The sequence below is a fragment of the Chlorocebus sabaeus genome, chromosome 3 (genome assembly GCF_047675955.1).
Source record: "Chlorocebus sabaeus isolate Y175 chromosome 3, mChlSab1.0.hap1, whole genome shotgun sequence".
In the NCBI taxonomy this organism is placed as follows: domain Eukaryota; kingdom Metazoa; phylum Chordata; class Mammalia; order Primates; family Cercopithecidae; genus Chlorocebus; species Chlorocebus sabaeus.
This window is the reverse complement of record NC_132906.1, coordinates 38,102,567-38,123,327: the sequence shown is the minus strand read 5'-3', so window position 1 is coordinate 38,123,327 and position 20,761 is coordinate 38,102,567. Positions and strand designations below refer to the sequence as shown.

The 20,761-nt window shown below is 34.4% G+C and overlaps 1 protein-coding gene across 2 annotated transcripts in view; it reads left to right on the top strand.

Annotated features, from left to right (window-relative positions):
• Positions 1-20,761, top strand: part of DIAPH3 (diaphanous related formin 3) — a 506,525-nt gene that overhangs the window by 293,823 nt on the left and 191,941 nt on the right. For both annotated transcript variants that reach the window (XM_073014378.1, XM_073014377.1), the window contains one exon: positions 16,550-16,679. In XM_073014378.1, coding sequence (XP_072870479.1) covers positions 16,550-16,679 — 130 coding nt within the window. The remainder of the gene's footprint in view (positions 1-16,549; positions 16,680-20,761) is intronic.

The window sequence follows — 20,761 nt, the reverse complement described above, 5'->3', positions numbered from 1 at the left end:
AGGAATTTGATTATTGCTATTGCCAGTTAGGTAGGGAAGGTGAAAAACAAGTTCAGCTTTACCTATAGGTTTACTGCATGAAATTTCTTGTACAATTTCCCTGGCCTAAGCCTCTCATTTCTGTCAGTGCCTTGTGAGTGTTGCCCTTGCCCCATCTCCATTCTTTTATTTTCCTCTCTGTTTTCTTAGGCAGCTGTATTTGGTGAAGATCGCTACCATGGGCGATACAATTCCTAAAACACATCCTGAAGACCTGGCACATCTATCCTGGGCTTACTCAGAGTGAAGTCCTGTGCCAGATGCTTTGCCAGATTCTCTCTTTAATGTATGTGATTAATATTTACCTGGCATATATGATACTCATATTTTCCACATGTAAACCATTAATTATGATTAAATACTTTAATGAAGCCATATATAAAAAGTATGGCAGCAGAGTTTAGACAGAGAGCCTAGCTCAGCCATGAGAGGGTAGTTAGGTATTCAGAGAGAAATGAGAATTTAAGCTGGATCTTCAAGGATGAGCAGATGTTCTGTGAGAGGAAAAGGCATTCTAAGCAAGAGTCAGCAGCTTCCATTAGGGTTATAGCACGGCATGTGTGAGTACAGTGAGTGGCCTACTACCTGTGCAAACTAGATGGGAAAGGATTGGGGCTAATGAGACTGAGGTGGAAGTTGGTCTAGATTGTAAAGAGCTTTGAATATCCTGCCTAATGATGGGGATTTTATGGAGACACATTCTGTAAGGCAAGTAATATGATCAGATGTTTTGTGGCAAGATATGTCTGTCAGCAGTATAGAAAAAGATTAAGCTGCACTGTTTAGTACTGTTGCCATTAAACATATATGGCTACTTAAATTCAAATTAGTTGAAATGTAAATAAAATTAAAAACATAGTTTCTCAGTCACACTCACCACATGTCAAGTGTTCAGTGTCCATACCCATTGGCAGCATATATATGGCACATTACCATCATTGCATAAAGTTCTACTGGACAGCGCTGGGTTAGAGGGTTACAGTGAGGAGGTATTTGGTGTTTGGCTGACATGTAGTGTGAGACCTAAGAGAGCAACAGAGGAAACCAAACTGAGAAGGTAATAGGAAGGATGGTATGGGAGATGGCAGAGAAGAGAGAAAGGTCAAAGATAATTCCTAATTGTCTACCTTAGGCAACTAATGGGAGATATTGCTACTGGCATGTTTGAAGTGATTGCTCAAAGGAGAATAAGATCAGGGGTTTTTTGTTGTTATTCTACTCTTGTTTACCTCAGTATCTTAAAGGGCATATGATTGAAGCTTCCTTTTTTAATTATTTGGCAAAGGTTTGAGTGTCCACTAAGTTAACTATCATTGTGCTTTGAGATGATGGAGTTCCAAGCTAAGGTAACGGCAGAGGGGTTTGAGGTAGAATGTAGTGGGGATATAGGGAAGTATACAAATTCAGGGACATATGAGGAATTGTCAGGGTGTGCTGGTTATGAACTTGGAAGCTGAAGGAGAAGGAGGCAAGCAAGAATGGCAGATTCAGGCTTTCCCTGAAAAGGAAGGCAAAGTAAGAAAAACAGGGTGGGGGGCAAGATAGGGGAAAGCTAAGTCCACAGCCACACGTGTACTACAGTCTGTTTCCTCGTGCAGAAGTGTCTGTGATCCTCTTTAAGTTTTACATCTCAGAACTATATAGTTGACTCACAAAAAAACTGGCTGCATGCTCTTCCTCATGTCCTTATGCCTTCTTCTAAGGAAAGCTGTTGACAGGAGACTAGGTCTGATTACTGAGGTAAGATAGCCTACTGCAGTGGTTAGTATATAGTAAGTACTCAATAAATAGCTTGAATGAATGAAATTTATTGTCATAAGACAAAAAGTAGTGTCTTATGTTTATTTTGTAGTTGAAAATAAATAGATATCCTCTCATTGAGATACAATCACTGATGCATAGTAATTTTTAAATCTTTTACAAATGTACCATAGCTGTTATTATTTTACTACAGTTAGTTGGCAAACCAGTTAATCTGTCTGCAGATAAAGAGTTGACTTTATTTTCATGCAATGATACTAAGTATTTTGATCATCCCTCTTAGGAGCCTTCTGTTGTGGAAGAAACAAAATAAATACTACAACTTCATGTTTTTTATTAGCCTACATGTCAAGTTGAAAGCATATATTGAACAAGATGATATCTCATCATATTTGTTATCAGAAGTAGCAGCTTGATCTTTGACAATTGTGATTGAATTTTCACACTGAGTATAAAGCATTTGGTTTGATGATAAGCTCCTACACAAGGAATTCCATATATATTTGACAGTAGAAAGACAGGGAAGTATTTTAATCTGTTAAAACATGCTGGGTAATTATATGACATTTAACATTTTATATCCCAAATCCTTACTTTTAAATGCCCTTTACGAATTTAACTCAAGTATGAAAAATTCATGAAAATTCATATTAAATTAACTTTGCATTGTTTAGAAATAAGAGCATGAATACTTGAGTTTCATGCCCATTATACTTTAGTTTGGGGAGCTGTATCGTAGCTTTGTAGACATTTGTAGTCAGGAGTAACTATAATATCTCTGGATTCAGAGAGAAAAAGATTTACTTTCTTATATCCCAAAGATTTGATGTGGCATATGACAAAAAAGTAAAATATGACATATAAGGTAAATATAACTGAATTTATGATTAAGATCTAAATAAAAATTAAAGTTGCTGTATAGGTGCTTGACTTTTTGGTGATCAAAGTGATGCGAAGACTTCACTTCATGAGCAAAAACAGTGTTTTCCCTGATTAAACCTTCATAAGAAATTTTGCATATGTATCTTTACAAAAGGAAAACGTGTTGAATAGTGTTATAAACAACAAATGAGTCAGTTTCATCAGAATCTTTTTTTTTTAGAACCATCTCCCTCTCTCCTCCTCTCTTCCCCTCTCCCCTAAAATATGTATTCTGGGCCTCTTAAGGGCCTGGCACCCCACGCGAACCCTCATGATGAGAAACAAGATGTACGTTTCGGTCACAGTAAAGCCACTTCTAGTTTAGCTAAAATAGTGTAAGTACCTTGTTTTCTGATGGCTTGACTTTTTAAAAGGATAAACCTTGTAGAAATAATGGAGAACTGCTTGTCATTAAAAAATCCTCCAAACGTAGTACTGAACTTTAGATTAAAAAAATGTATAATAGGCATTTTGAGATTATATTAATTTTGAGAGTGGGGGGACTACTGTTGATTAAGTGGAAAACATATCTTTAGAAATTAAATTGGCAGATGGTAGATGTTTATCTGACCAAAATGCCGACCTAGAAAAGTTTGTATCTGGTTAGTGTCCAAGATATTTCTCCAAGAGACGTGTTGATAGGGCTGAGTTCGTTTTTTTCAAAGGATTTTAGGTAAAGAGTGAATTGACCCCACCATCAAAGTTCAACACCATATTAAAATATATGAGATAATTTTGACTGGTAAATTTAAGAAGCAGATGTTACTAATCCACATATAATAGCTATAACATGTTTTTAATAATGTTTACTAATGTCTAATAAGATGTATAATTTCTGAGTAACAGATCATTCTGATCAGTACAACAGGGTGATGCAGCTCTTTGTTCCAGGTGATTAAATCAACTGACTTCCTATATTGGGGTAATAGATACAAATTTTGAAGGAGTTTACCACATGTAATAACTAATTTTTATTAGTATTTATGCTGTTATTCTTTGGGAAAATTGCAGAAACAAATAACTATTGATCCCACTTTAAATTTATCCATACTGTCACTTTGTAGGAAGCCTTCTGTTTTCTGTGGCAGTAGAATATCTAATGAGTTCATCTCAAAGTTGAAGTCATCGAAGAATACATGGCAATGGGGCTATGGGTGTTGAGGATTAGGTGCTAAGACGGTGAGGGGGTGACAGACAAAATTACTTTTTCCTAAATTCTCTTTTCTAATGCATGAATTTTTTATCTGATTCTGGATATTCCTTTTATAAGCAAAAAGTGGAAACAGTAGAATAACTCCACCAGAGTTGTGATGGGGATAATTAAAACAACATAAACAACAACAAACATTGAATTCTCATGTTCTTTAATGTTTCCACCAAGCCTAATGAGACTCTTTCCAAAATTGTGACAAATCTCTTTCGGATGACATTGATTAGCAACCTGGAGTACCCTTTAAGAAATACTGATGCCGCAGTCCCCACACAATTCAATTAACTTAGAAAAAGAATGGTTATGGATCCTGACTGGTGGCATTTTTAAAACCACTTCCTAGGTGATTTTAATACTCAACTTGAAGTGTGAATCACTTGCTCTTCTGCCCTGCTTTCATATCCCAGAATGGAAAATCCCTGACTGGTGGTCTGGAACCAAAAGCAAACATGAAAAAATGAAAATTAACCAACACCAAAGCCAAAACAAAAAAGAAACAACTTGACTTCTTCACTTAAGAATGAGTGGTGAGGCCAGGCGCCATGGCTCACACCTGTAATCCCAGCACTTTGCGAGGCTAAGGCGGGCCTGTCACCTGAGGTCAAGAGTTCGAGACCAGCCTGGCCAACATGGAGAAACCCTGTCTCTACTAAACTACAAAAATTATCCGGGCGTAGTGACGGGCGCCTGTAATCCCAGCTATTCTATTCAGGAGACTGAGGCAGGAGAATCACTTGAACCCGGGAGGCAGAGGTTGCAGTGAGTCGAGATGGTGCCACTGCACTCCAGCCTGGGTGAAAAGAGTGAGACTCCGTCTCAAAAAAAAAAAAAAGAATGAGTAGTGAAAATATTTTCAAAAATTGCTGCTTTCCTCTCATGCCAAGCTAAACATTACTCTGAAAATGAAAACTTTGAAAAGGAGTGTGAATTTCAGGCATGTAGTGGAATTGAAATAAGTTGAAGGCCTGTTTCTCGAGTCATTTCGCAAGTCTCTACCTTGTACAAGAAGAGTTTCAGTGACTATAAAAGCGTGAGACAGGATACCTTTGCCTATTTCAGGCAGTTTGTATTTTGCATACCTGTCACACTCACACAAGTTAATACTGTGAGTCGTTTTTGTGAAATTTTGATCCCTATATATCACTTTTTCCTTTACTCTATGAATTTATTTTTAAGAAAGATCTCTGCCAAGCAAATCCATTGTTCCATTTGCATTCAGGTTATTTTGGGAAGGATTTTTATTCTTTATTAGATTGGCAAAATTATACCAGTAAATTTTGGCAACATTTTAAAATAAAGCAGTATGGGCCAAAGACTTGCAAATAACAAATGCCATTCTTATTTTACATGCAGCCAATTAAATCACAGAAATACTGATTTCCAAAGCAATGTAAAACTATTTAGAATGCTCAACCCCCTTTGACTCATTCATTAACACATTTAATCTATGACATTTTCTAAGAAATATTTAATTGGCTTTTCTAAATAGCATTTTGGTAAATTGTTTTCACGTCACCTTTGTTTTTCAATTGCTATTAAATGTTGTAAATGAGAATGATTCTTTTAATAGAATTATAAAATATAAGAGTGATTTTGCTCAGGCTCAGCAAATAGGCTACTTGTGTGCCTTCATCTTCCTGCTCTCGTAGCAAACATAGCTTCTCTATCACACTACGCTTTCCCCCAAACACCCAGCCTCCGAATCCTCCTCAGCATCATGCTTATAGACAACTGCCTCCTCAGAGATAGCACCTAAAGTGAATATTACCATCCCTGTTTAATTGAGATTTCTCTTTTATATATTTTATAAGTGAAAAATAATAAACGGAAACAAGACACTCCATTCCTGATACTCTAACAAGTGTCTTACCTCTCCTTTATCAAGGGTCTGCATCGTTTCTACATTTTTGGAATCAGAGACAAAACATGCAACATTATTATCCACATAGTAATACTTAGCCATTGGTACCTATGAACATTTGTTCTTGGGGGATGGGGGGAGGATGATGATGAAATGTGTCATAGGTGGCTTTGAACTGTGGTTCCAGCATTGGGAGGTACATAATCCACCACCACCAGAAGAAACTGAAAAATATCACTTGAGATATATCAGGTATGTGTTTTGTTAAGTCCTTTAATGTAAAGTTCACAAGTTTCTGTATTTATATTTAAAAAAACAAAAACATCTCATTTAAAATTGTTCTGTTTGATCTGCTTATATGAAACATGAAAATGAAAATACAACTTATAAAATTTTGTTGGAGGCAATGAAAGCAATGCTTACAGGGAAATTTATAGCATCAAGTACATACATTAGAAAATAAGAAAGATCTAAAAATAATAATTTTTAACCTTAGGAAACAAGAAAAGAAGAGCAAATGGACTCTGAAGAAGGTAAGACAAAGCACTAATATATACTAGAGCAGATATCAATGAAATTGATACAGAAAATTAATAAAGTCGAACCCACCAGTATCTGATTGAGTCTTTAAAAAGATCAATAGCCAAGCTAACCAAGAGAAAAAGTAGATACAAATTACCCATATCAAAAATGAAAGAGAGACTATCATTACTGATCCTATGGATGTTAAAAAGATAGCGGAAGAATATTATTAACACGACCAAGCCTACAAATGTGATAACCTAGATGAAATGGACCTTGATAGATGCCATCTACCAAAAGTCACACCAGAGGAAATGGATAATCTGAATCTATTAAAGTACTTGAATCAATAATGAATAACCTTCAAAAACAGAAAGAACAAGACTCAGATGGTTTCACCAGTAAATTCTATCAAACTTGTAAGGAAGAAATAATTTCAAGTCTCTAAATCTGTTCAAGTAAATAAAAGCAGAGGGAACACTTTTTAATTATTTGCATCCAAGCTGGGTGCAACATTTGAAAATCCGTTAATGTAATCTATCACCATCAATGAACTAAAGAAGAAAACTCACCAACAGATGCAGAAAATGCATTTGACAAAATCCAACATTCATTAATGAGAAAAATTCTCACCAAATTAGGGATGATGGGGAACTTCCTCAAGTTGTGATAAAGAACATCTACATAAAACCGACCGCTAGCATCATACTTAATAGTAAGAAACTAGATGTTTTTTCCCTAAAATTGGAAACAATGCAGGTGTGTCTTCTCTCACTACTCCTCTTGAACATTGTGTTGGAAGTCCTAGCTAATACAGTAAGACAAGAAAAATAAAAGCTATAAAAATTGGGGTAGAATAAACACAACTCTTTCTTCACAGATGAAATGATTGTCTATGTAGAAACCCCTCCCCCGCCCCGCCACCAAATTGACAAAAATAAACCTCCTGGAACTGTTAAGCAACGATATCAAAGTTTTAAATTATGAGGTCCCCTATTTTAAAAAGCAATTGGTTTCCTGTATACCAGCAATGAACAATTGGAATTGGAAATTTAAAACATAGGTATTAATCTAACAAAATACATATAAGATCTGTATGAGGAAAACTACAAAACTTTGAAAGAAATCAAAGAAGATCTAATAAAGTAATAGATATTTCATGTTCATAGAAAGCATGTCTCAGTATGGTTAAGGTGTCATTTCTTCCCAACTTGATCTATAGGTTCAATAGAGCCCCAGTGAGAGTTCCAGCAAGTTGTTTTATGGATGTTAACAAAATGATTTCGAAGTTTGTATGGGGAGGCAAAAGATCCAGAATAGCTAACACAATACTGAAGAAGAAGAACTAAGTTGGAAATCTGACACTCTGACTTCCAGACTTAGTATAAAACTGCAGTAAGGAAAAGATTGTGGTATTAGCCACAGGAAAAAAAAATAATAATAATTTTAAAATAATGGACCGGAATATAGTCCTCAGAAATAGATTCGTATAAATATAGTTAGTTGATATTTGACAGAGGAACGAAGGTAATTCAATAGTGAAATAATAGTCTTTCTTTTAAAGAAAAGGTGCTAGAACATCTACATTTAAAAAAAAAAAGTTACCAGACTTAATATCTTTCACAAAAATTAACTAAAAATTTATCATAGACCTAAATATAAAATGTAAGACTATACATTTTATAGAAGATAAGAGAAAATCTATATGACCTTTGTTTTGATTAGGATGTTTTAGATATAACACTAAAAGCATGATCTATGAAAGAAAAAAATTGATAAATTGAACTTTATTAAAATTTAAAACTGTGGCAAACAGTTAAGACAATGAAAAGACAACAGGCTGTAAGAAAATTTTTCCAGAACACATATCTGATAAAGGACTTTTATCTAAAATGTACAAAAACTCTTAAAACTAAGAAAATAAACAAACCAGTTTAAAGAAATGATCAAAAGATGTGAACAGATACCCATCAAAACGTATAGGTGTTAAGTAAATATTGAAGGGATTAAAATATGCTATTCTGGTATATTGACTATTTAATTTAAAGATACTTGAAAAATAGTAGGTATAGAAAGATCACTTTGACCTCCTTGCTATTTCTTAAAAGCAGAAGATAAAATTTTGATGCAAAAGATGGCCTTCCTATACCAGAAAGATGCAGTATCTTTAATCTTCAACAATAAAAAGTCTCAACAAAGAGAATTTTGTAGAGGCCTTGTTAAAAATAATTTCCCACCTAATGTAGTTGCTTCTTAACAACTATTCTTTGCTCAACCCAGTATATGGGTAACTGACTCTATTTCTTTCAATCTTCATCCCTTTGATGGCCTTTGTGCTACGGAAAACTTGCATTACACGTTTCTCCTGTTAATCTATCTCACGTCAAATTAAATTATCAGACCAGCAAGGACCCTAAGAGGATGGAGCTGTAATTTTTCTGACCCTATAATAGTCAGCAGCATATGTCATTAAGGAATTGCAAACTAAAACAATGAGACGCTACTGCATATGTACTGGCATTGCTAAAATACTAACGCTGACAGCACCAAGTGCTGGTTAGTATATAGTACAACCTTCATTCATTGCTAGTGGGAAAGCAAAATATGGCACATCAACTTTAGATAACTGGCAGTTACAAAGCTATATGTAGAACAAATCGTCCAGTAATCACACTCCTGGATATTTACCCAAATGAATTGAAAACAACACACAAAAACCTGCATACAAATGTTCACAGCCATTTTATTCGTAATTGCCTGAACTTGGAAGCAAGCAACATGTCCTTCAGTAGGTGAATGGATAAACTATGGTATATTCATTTGGAATATTATTCAATATTAAAAATAAATGATCTCCTTAAGCCAAGGAAAGACATGGAAGAACATTAAATTCCTATTGCTAAGTGAAAGAAACCAGACTGGAAGGGCTATGTACTGTATGATTCCACCTATGTGATGTTCTGTAAGTGACGAAAGTCTAGAGACAGTAAAACATCAGTAGTTGCCAGGGGTTCTGGGGAGAGGGAAGAAGGAAGGAATGAATAGGTGAGACACAGAATTTTTTAAGGTGGTAAAGCTATTCTGTATAACACTGTAGTGATGGATGAATAACACTGAGTTTATCAAAACACATAGAACTGCAGAACACAAAGAGCGAACCTTAATGTGGAAACTGGTTAACAATAACGTGTCAATACTGATACATTACTTGTCACGAATGTACCACACAAATGTAAAATGTTTACCACAGGATAATTTGTGTGTTCGCATAGGGAAGGATATATAGGAACTCTGTTTTCTGTTCGTTTTTCCTGTAAAGCTAAAATTGCTCTAAAATATAAAGTCTGCTAATTATTAATAAAATTTTAAGGGTTAAAAAAGCTTTAATTTAAAATTAATGTATTTGGTTCAGTTGTATAAACAATCTAAACATGTTCACTTTCTAAGCACTTTCTCCAATTTTTGTTAATTGTTCCCATGAGAAATTCTTATTATTAGATTAAGAAATCCGTGCTCTAAAATAGCAGTTTAGTTATATAGCTTTGGCTGGACAGTATTGGACTCCAGTGAGTTTTCTGAAACTACTCCAAACAAGAATATTTTTAAAATTTTTGACATATGTTACTAAATTATTTGCCTGGAGGTTTTACTGGTTTGCACATGCCTACAGTGGCTTTAATAGACTGGTACTATGAAAGTGCCGGTCTCACTGCAACCCTGCCATGATTCGTTGTTCTTGGTGAGAGTGTTTTTGTTAGGGTAGAGAGTGCTGATATAGTTGGCGAAGCAGTATCTTGTATATTTTTATGTCTTTGATCATCTGAGTTTAGCATTTTAAAAATATATTTGTATTCTAATCATATTTGTTCCCTTGCAGATTGTTTATTCTAGTAGTTTTTCCCATTTGCCTTTATGAATGTGTGTTTTCTGATCTCTCAGTACTAAAAGAACTGAAAATAGTCCTTTTTTATAAAGAACATTGAGCTGTTTTATAACTTTTGCGGGAAAAAGGGGGCCGTATGAACAGAACAGTGCAATATAATAGACAATGTAATATGCTAAACTTTTACTAAAAAACAAAAATGCTTTTTATATAGAAGTTTCTACACTCACTGTAATTCAAGAGAAATGTGTTAAAAATATAATTCAGAGAAAGTGTGTGGGGATATGGTAGCATATTATAATTATGGAAGTCCACATTATTTAAAGCACTTTCTTGGCCTCTTCATGTTTTAATTCTCATCATTTTAAAATGAAAATTAATATAAATTGTTTTTATATACGAGTGCCATAAGTAATTTAATATTTATATGCTTTAATATCTAATTTACCTAATATCAATTAGTTTCTATCTTTAAAATTATTAAGAAAGTTGTATTTTAGTATTAATGGTTATGGTTATGGCAGTGGCATAAGCACCTCGGGCTTGTTTTGTTTTGTTGTTTGTTTTAAGAGCCAGGCCTCACTCTGTCACCTATGCCGGGGTACAGTGGTGAGTTTATATAGCTCACTGCAGTCTTGAACTCCTAGGCTCATGCAATTCTCCTGCCTCAACCATCTTGTTTTACTTATTTCAAGATTTTCATTGCCATTTGTCTTGGAATGATACTGTTTTGTTTTGAAAAATTTCATTAGCACAATGATTATTTAAAATATATATATTTTTAAACATTTATATATATAATTATATAATATTATATATATATTATATATAAACATTTATATATATATAATTACATATATATATGTAAATATAGCAAGAGCCCATCTCAAATACACACACACACACACACAAACACATACCAGGCACACACACAAACACACACACATACCAGAAAACAATATCCATTCTATAATGGTGGTTGGTTTTATTAGTGAATTTGTACTACCACATTGACTTTTTGAGCTTTCTATCTGAGCAACTGTGATATAGTCTTTGTCAGTGTGTCTTCATACATTCATTTTCACATGGATACCTTTATGCTATTTTATGCATACGCAATCCACTTTATTTTGCAAAAGATTTGAAATGGGATATGATGCTATTAAAATATAGTTGTATAAATCCATTGAAGGTTAAACTTTATAGATACTTTTTTCTTCAATCATGATATTATATTTTGTCAGCAGTTATCCATTAGAAATATATAAAGAGTTGCTATTTGATTGATATGATTCAGATGGCATTTCATTTATTTTACAGATAAAACAATAGAATTTTGTGCTCTTAGAGCTAGAAATGACCTCAAGGGAGCATGGTGTCTGTTTTTAGATGCTTTCCATGCTAGAATTAGCAGGTTAAAGGGTGCTAATATTTTAAATTGCATTAGTGCTCTTTTGTTGTTTTACTACCATTTTTTGAGAATTTGCTTTCTTTTGTTAATAATAAGCTAGGCTAAAGACTTCTATAAAGGAACTATATTTTATAGTGGATAAGAGCTTTGTATTCACACAAACATGCATTCCAATCGTTGGCTCCATGTGATCCAGCGTAAGCTATATGATCTCTCTAAATTTCCTTTTTCCTTTTTAAATAATGGATATAATACTAGTTGGGGGTTGTATGTTTTAAGCAGTTAACATGTGTTATATTATTTGACTAGTGTCTGTCTCATAGTAAGTACCAAACAAGAATTGCTACTGTCATCCTCAGCATTAATATTATTCAAAGGTTGTATTCTTCTAAACTGTTAATGGTGCCATGACAAGATTTTTCAGAACTTTGTCATGTTTCTGGTGGTCACTAATGTCCACAGCATCTAAACATCTAAATATTCAATGCTGCTTTGATACATACCTAGATTATAGGAACATAATGATGCGGAATAGAGTTATTAATGTGATAATATTCTTAAGATGTAAGTTTCATTATTTCAAACAGGAAGGGATTCTAGTTCCTTGACTTCTGAAGATCATCAAGATGCTTAGTTTTTATTTTAGGGTTTAAATTTAAATTATTTCTATGTAACTAAGATAATGGAATATTCTTTAAATGTCATCCAAATTTGTGCTGAATACCTCAAAAATATCCCCAAACCTTACACTGTAACTACAGGGGAGTTTTACTTCAGACTGACAACTAGGCCATGATTTATTACAGGATCCACTTTTAACATTATTTTGTCTGGAATGAACAGAGTGGTTGGAGAAACTCCATCCATCTTTTGTTTATTTGACATTTATGCCACATTAAATGTACCTTAAAGAAACAATACATAAATAGGAAATTCTATTTAACAGTGATGATTACTCATCAGTAAGATAAATCTCTTGACAATAATACAAAAGAAATCCTGTCAAGCACTGACTGTTAAAGTTTAAATAAAGCATACTTTTAACCTGAACATATTTTTAAAGCCAATATTTTATTTTCTTTCCAAGATTTAGCATTGCAAAGTGTACTTAAGTTGTTACTCATCTTCAACAAAATTAACACTGTCTTCCAAGCTTTACTTGTTCTAACTCAGAAACTGATTATGATATGAATGAATATGATAGGAGTAGAAGTAGAATGTGCCTTTTTAGTTGGTAATGTTCATTAATGAAACAAAAAAATATTGAGCAAATGGATAAGGACCTTATACATTTTATGCTTTCATGCTTTTGGAAGACTTTTTGAAAAATGATTAGAGAGAGGGGAAGGAGAGAATAGAGTAGTTGAGGCAGGAAGAGTGTCTTGGCAGCATTGTGACATTTTTCTAAAGAATGTTAGAACATAAATGAAAAATCTCTACCCTGGAGTTTAGAGTTGCATAGTAATTTCTAAATGAAACACCATGCATTATCAACAACATGCTTCTTTTCTGAACCTCTTATTTATTAGGCTTAGTTTCAAATTTATTTACTTGAAAGTTTGAATGGTGTCTTTCAATTGTTAAATACCCATTTTTAAATGATAGGAGTAATGTGCTACCCTTTACTATTCAGTGAGTGTACTTTTTAATATTAGACTGTTCCCAGTATGCTGCTCGCTACTCAGTTGATGTTTTCAACAAGACAACCCATGGTAGCACCCTCCGCCTAAATCAGTGTTAAGCTTTATAATTGTCTCTGAATAACTCAAATCTGTGTTTGACTTGAGTACTTAACATTTATTAAACTAGTAGTTGCTACAAACTACATTGTGTTCCATGATTCTAAATTCTGAATTCTCATTGCTTATAAATAAAGACCAAGATTGATCCAATTGGTTGTTCTTCCATCATTGAGATTTCTTGATACGTTAATCCTAGCAGTTGCTGGCTGTTTAGCTATATCACAAATACTATTGGAATACTCTCTCTAGACTTTACAAATTATGGAAGTAGATGGTGATTGTCTTAACATTCCACACAGACTACAAGGGTGTAGACTGGTAACAATGGATTGCTGAGAGTTCAGAGTAGGAAGGATGTTCCCCAAGTAGTCCTTGCTGTAAATGAGGGTAGGTGAGAAAAAGGATCTTTGCTACTAGGGTGGTTTTTAACAAAACAGAATACAACTTTCATGTTAACTTTTGGTGGCTGTACAAAGAGAAAACTATTTGTAAGAGTTTGCTGCTTTTAATCTGGCCTTACCTATTTAAAATGATAGTATGAATGAAATTATAGGATTGTAAGGAAACTTTTAAAAATTGTGTTTGACATTCATGAGTCTATATGTAAAACAGAAGCCTATAGAATGATTCCAAGTGACCCAAACATACAGAAATAACTCTGAAATGAGATTATTAATACATTTCTCCATTCTTCTAGTTTTTTAAAATTAGATTATACTGTGTCTACTAACTCTTAGTTCCACTATAATATATACTTAACATTTTTAGAGTAAAAGGTGAGTTTAGAGTTTCTATGTTGTTTCATTTTCTTATTTTACCTGTGTGAAAGCTAAGGTCCAGTAACTTGCTCAAGACTATTAATTAGTCAAGGGCATGCTTTAACATTGCCAAATCATCCACATATGTTAGTGACAATTTGTCTAGGTAGTCAATGGAGTCATATTTTTGAAGCATCCTTTTATAAAACACTCAGCTCTATGTTGTGAAATCTGTATTTCTTTTAAACAAGGTACCAAATAATGGACTAAGTGTTCATATTCAGTCTGTTTTTAAAGTACTGGGAACCACTGTATAACTTGCATCTTGTGTAGGTCAGCATAGCATTTAAACCTATTACATGTGTCATGTTGTGAAAGTAAGGCTGTCTAGGTGGGTAACTCACTGTTCTCAGGGCTATGATAGTTTTTGAATCAATAAGTAGTCAGTATGTTAATATGTCTGATGGCACAGAAATCTCTCATTCTTCCACTACTGGACATTCACAGTTATGTGGTATTTTTCTGATAGTGATAGAATATTTAGTGAGGTTGTATTTTTAAAAATATTACTTATGGGAATTTATTTAGGAACCAATTTTAAAGTGGGAAATTCTTGGAAAGGAAGCAAGTAAATAGGGCTGTGCCTAATTAGGTATGCCTTGAATTTCCAGCTCTAAATTAAATTCTGGTGGAAAAGACTCATTTTTTTTAACTTTTTATTTGTATCTCTGCTCTAAATGATTACTTGATGGTAGGGAATGCTACTAGATTACCTATTAGTCCTGTGTTCATACCACTCCTCCTTGCCAATACTTGCTACCCCAACACTACACAAAACCCAAGATAACTTCTATCATTGTTCAAGTTTTTGCTTTACTACCTCTCCCTGTGATTGTACTCCTTAGCCATTTCAGATTAGGATTGGTCCACCCTGGTCATGTCAAGCCCGTATCCTCTTTTCATTCATTCTACATGCCTGTTTATGTTAATTTGATCAACTGGTCACAAGCTGGTGCCCCAGTTTATTCCTCTGAGGTCTAACTATGTATCTTCAATAGGTATTTTTCAGGGATAAAAAATTGGTTCTTGGAGAGCAAAAATGTTTTACTTGTTTAACTAGTTTTTCGGTGTAAAACACAGAAATGCATACAATATATAAACAAATGCATCACCTTTGTGGTTTTAAAATTTTATAGGTGCAATTAGGAAAAAACTGCCTAAAAACTCCTTAGGGGGCAATCATGAAAAAAAATAATGAAAACGTGTTCTATACATAGATAGATAAATTTATGTTCTTTCAAGACATGTCCACCTGGATACTGCCGAAAAGCTTCAAATTTGCCTTGTCCAAAGCAAACAATTTTCTTTGGCCACCTCACACAAATCTGTTTCTCATCTTTTCTGACCTGTGTTAGTTTACAGCATCTGGGTTTCCACACCCACATGGTCTCATTGTCCCCATTTCCCAGGCACAACCTCCGTTCAGACTGCCCTCTTTCCCTGCCTGATTATTGCCACGGGTTTTTTAATTACTATTCATGCTTCTCTTAGTACTCTTGCCCTAATCTTTTTAGCCACACTCACTGGAGGGAGCTTTCTAAACTGTATATCTGATTATCTCTCATCTAGATGGAAAACTGGCATTACTTCAAAATCAAAATCCTATTTCCATTGCATGACATTACCTTTCCTTTTATTTTCTGGTCTTTTCAGATTTATATCTTTGCCATGTCCCTACTTGCCTTCCTTAATACAGATACACTTTAATTCTGGAGGCACTCAGCCACCTCAGATGTGTCATATCCTTCCTCATCTATAGTCCTTGTAAATGCTGCCACATGAACCTGTGTTATTGCACTTTTGTATTTTTTCCTTCTCTTCCCTAAGCCCATACAACTTCCTGTCTTTGAAGTTTCAGTTCTGATGCCATGTCCTCCTAGATGAACTTTGTGATTATTTTTACTATACTATTTGTCACACCAAGGAAAATATGTATATTTTTTAACTAAACAGCTTCTTGAGGAAAGTCTGTGATTTATTTGTTGTTAGATCTTCAACTACTACAGTGTCTAGTAGGCATTCTATGAGTGTGTGCAAGTGATAAATGGATGAATGCCCAGGGATGTTTAAATACTCCTATTAAATAGACTCATAGGTTACTCTGTTTTCCTAGACATTTTGCCACATATTTTTTTTTCTATAAAACATTGCATACTAGATTAAACTTACTCCTTTTTTGCAACAAATAATGATTTTCACCAAGCAGCAGCAAGTCAAAAGTAGTTTGTCAAGTATTTAAATAGTTGTTTTTCAAAAACGAAATCAACTAATTTTACAACTTTGAGTCCTTATCTACAAAGTACAGTATTAACATTATTTAAGTAGACAGAATATCAACATACTTATGACTCTGTGTTTTTTCTCCCTCCTATTCTATTTAGCTAAAGGACACAAAGTCAGCAGATCAGAAAACAACGCTACTTCATTTCCTGGTGGAAGTATGTGAAGAGAAGTACCCTGATATACTGAATTTTGTGGGTGATTTGGAACCTTTAGACAAAGCTAGTAAAGGTTTGTACCTTTTTAAGAAACATTTCATGGCTCTGGTCTTCAGTGCTAAAAGACTGAAAATTGTACCTTTTATTTGTATATACTTTCCACTTTATCACAGTGTTTTCATACCCAGTATCTCATTTTAAAAATAGAGAGTTGTAGAATATTGTGAGTTGTAATGAATGCAGGTATGAGTTTAATTTGTTTAGTTAGATGATGAGGTCTTATATTATAAATTACTTTGTTTTGCAGTTTAAACCTTATGGATACCTGCTAGCCCTACCTTCTACTGCTAAATCTCCACTTTGGCCAGGGCGATGCTCTCTTGATTCAATGTCATTCATAGGCACTGATAGCTTATTATGTACCTGAGACCAGAACCAGCAATCAGTGTCCCCACTTGCCTGAGTACCAAGTCTATCTCTGCCCAACTTGTTGGTGCTCTCTTTTTTTGTTATAGAAGACACCATACCTGCCAGAGTTTCATTTTCACCCTCGGCCTGTCTTGATTTGTAAGACAAAAAATAATGCCCAAATTTCTAACCTGATTCTAGTCTCAATTGTGGGCTTAGATCAGGCCGTAAAGGGTCATAGAACAGATAGACCTATTATTAATACTTAGTTATAATATGATTTAAATATAATTTTTTGACTACCTTAATAATTCAATTTTCCTTTTTTTTTTTTTTTTTTTTTTTTTTTTTTATGAGACAGAGTCTCGCTTTGTTGCCCAGGCTGGAGTGCTATGGCCTGATATCGGTTCATTGCAAGCTCCGCCTCCCAGGTTCACATCATTTTTCTGCCTCAGCCTCTCAAGTAGCTGGGACTACAGGCACCCGCCACCATACCCAGCTGATTTATTGTATTTTTGTAGAGACAGGGTTTCACCATGTTTGCCAGGATGGTCTTGATCTCCTGACCTCATGATCCGCCTGCCTTAGCCTCCCAAAGTGCTGGGATGACAGGCGTGAGCCACTGCACCTGGCCTCAATTTTCATTTATATTTCACATGGATTCTGTCAACTGTACTTGGTGTCAAACAACCAATTTATGAATACATTTTGGAAAACAACTCATCTGGAATGCTGGAATATCTGTATTCTTTTTTTGTTGACTACTAGTCATTAGTAATATGAAATTGTCTTTATAATCTCTTTATTTTCTTTTTAATATTGGAATTCAACTTAAAGAAGGATATTTTATTGTTTTCCATGTTAGAATGAATATTTCTTCTTTAAAAAAAATCAATTTTATCTTTTCCTACTCCCTTTAAATTGTTCTTCTTCTATAAAATGAAGCTTATAGAACTTTATTGACAAAGAAACATGTGATTGGATGAGATATTCTTTGAAAGTTTGTTCTGAGATGTGTGTTTCTTTGAAGTAAATATTTCATATGGCCTGTCTTGATTTGTAAGACAAAAAATAAGCTTTTCACTTAAATTTTTACTAATAAATCCTAGTGTTATAATGAATGATTGAATTACTTACTTTACCCCTCTGCTACCAAAAAAAGTCCTTGCTATAAGAAGAATCTTTCCATATATATAGTTATAGATGTTTTAATAGGATTCAAGAAGGGAAAATAATTGAAATTATTTTCTTGTGTTAAACCACCTGAGATAGGGCAAAAGGGCATTGATCTGAATGGGTTGGAAACATTCAAAATTACTCAGTGATATTCAGAATAACTCTTACTGATTGGTCCGTTAACTCAGGGAAATCAACTCTTCTAAAGAGAGAATTCTGATATTTTGGAATTTTTGACCAAATGGGATGAAAAAAATTGGAAATGAGTGTTCTTGATGGACATTAAGCAGTTTGATAGATAACACAGTAGTGGACGAAAACATGGTACAAAGTACCTTGAAATACACAGGGAGTTTTTTTTCCTGGAGAAAAATATGGTTGAGTAGATGTATTTTTTATTGTAGAATTTATTGTTTAGCAGGTTTTGCTGTAAATGAAATTTTTAAAATATTTATGTTGACTTATACTTAAAATTCTTTATTAATATTCTAATTTGTTCTTTAAAAATATTTACCTTTGATAAGGACTTCCAGAACTGTAACTTGGTTTGGTTCTTCTGGGTATTTTTCAGTTTGTTGCTTTGGTGTTTCAGCGGGGCGTGCTGGGGTTTGAGGGCTTTTCAGTTTCCATCTGTTAAGAGTGGAGTCTAGTGTCTGTGGATGGGTCCACAGATACCGTTAATATGTTTCACAGGGAGCAGCCAGCTTCATCTTTAACACAGAAAAGCCATCACTGAAACACTTTTTATAGTATAGGTGATTGTTGAGCATAACTTTTTTATTATTATATTACTTTATTAATGAATGAGACTTGAGGAGAAAATGTAATGTTTTGAATTAAGTAAGTCTGTGTTTGCTTTGGAGTGTTTTTGTGCTCTTATACATGTATTATGTATCATCATTTAAAAGTTTCCAGATTTGAAACCTCCTCAGAGAGCTATCACATGAATTAAAACGTACCTTTGTTTTTGAGACATAACAAATCCTGATCATTAAGTACTCCTAGATCAGCAGGGAGAACTTTCATTCCAACTAATGAGCTTACCTGTATGATGGTTTTCAAAAATCTACTTCATTAGGACTGCTTCTTTTCTAAGATATAATGGCTTACAGTTTTTCTGTTGCATTTCAGTGGAAGTATTTTGAGTCATTATTGTATTTCTGTATACCGTTGTAATATTTCTTTTTGTACTTCTAAGGTTCAATACATTTTTCCTTGTCTAAGCAGTTAAAATTAATCTACAAAAGTTTTACTGATTACTTCCCAATAATCTATTTCATTGTTAAATTTTATTAAAGAGTAGAAAATACTACAGAACTTACTCTTTTTTGGTTGGTGAGTATATTAAAATAAAACTAAGGTAAGTTTACAGCATCACCTTGGTCTGAACTTCTTAGAGTTATCATAATTTTACCATGTATTTCCATCCTTTCCTAGTCAACTCTTAATTCTAGAAATGCCATGCTAGTTCAGTCTGTAACTCATTCATCCAAGTCATTAATTTAACAAGCCTTTATTGGGTGATTACACTGTGTCAGAAACTGTGCTGTTGTCTTCCTCTTGGTTCAGGTGTAATGTCTGTGTCTTAGTGAAACCCAATCTGTCTCACTCCCATCTATCTCTTTCTCAGCTGGCTCTTCTCTCTTACAGTCAATTTTCTTTACTTTCTCTTCTTCTTCTGTGCAGTGTCTATGCATTGCCTTTTTTTTTTTTTTTTTTTTTTGAGACGGAGTCTCCTCTGTCGCCCAGGCTGGAGTGCAGTGGCTGGATCTCAGCTCACTGCAAGCTCCGCCTCCCGGGTTCACACCATTCTCCTGCCTCAGCCTCCCGAGCAGCTGGGACCACAGGCGCCCGCCACCTCGCCCGGCCAGTTTTTTGTATTTTTTAGTAGAGACGGGGTTTCACCATGTTAGCCAGGATGGTCTCAATCTCCTGACCTTGTGATCCGCCCGTCTCGGCCTCGCAAAGTACTGGGATTACAGGCTTGAGCCACTGCGCCTGGCCTATGCATTGCTTTTTTAAAAGTGATTTTCACTAACCTAGTGGTGAACCCTTCTCTTTTTTTCTCCCTAGATCTTCTCTTTAGGTGATGCTTTCAATTCCTATAATACCACCATTATGTTAATGACTTACAAATTTATATCCCAGACTTTCCTTCTAAGATCCACACTTGTATAGACAACAGCTTTTGCCATTTCCATTGCACCTCAAAAAGGTATCAGAATCATATTATGCCACAAAATGGGACTCTTGATTCCTACACCCTTAACCTCTCCTTCCAAATTTTATTTACTTGAGAAAATCCTGCTTACCCCCACCCCTTCTTTGGATATCTTTTCTCTCATTTATCATATCTCTATATAGCCTTCAGCATCTCAATACAGAGCTGCATGGTGGGTTTTGCCTAAGTTAAATCCGTGGGAAGCCGCAGCTGTGACCAAGAATGTTGTCTAGTTTTCTCCTTCATCAAGAAACTTAAAAGTAAATGTCACCTTCCCTTTGGTGCTTTTGCTGGGAACCTCACCTAAATTTGTGTGTTCTACTGTTTCTTTAAGGATAAATTCATAGGTT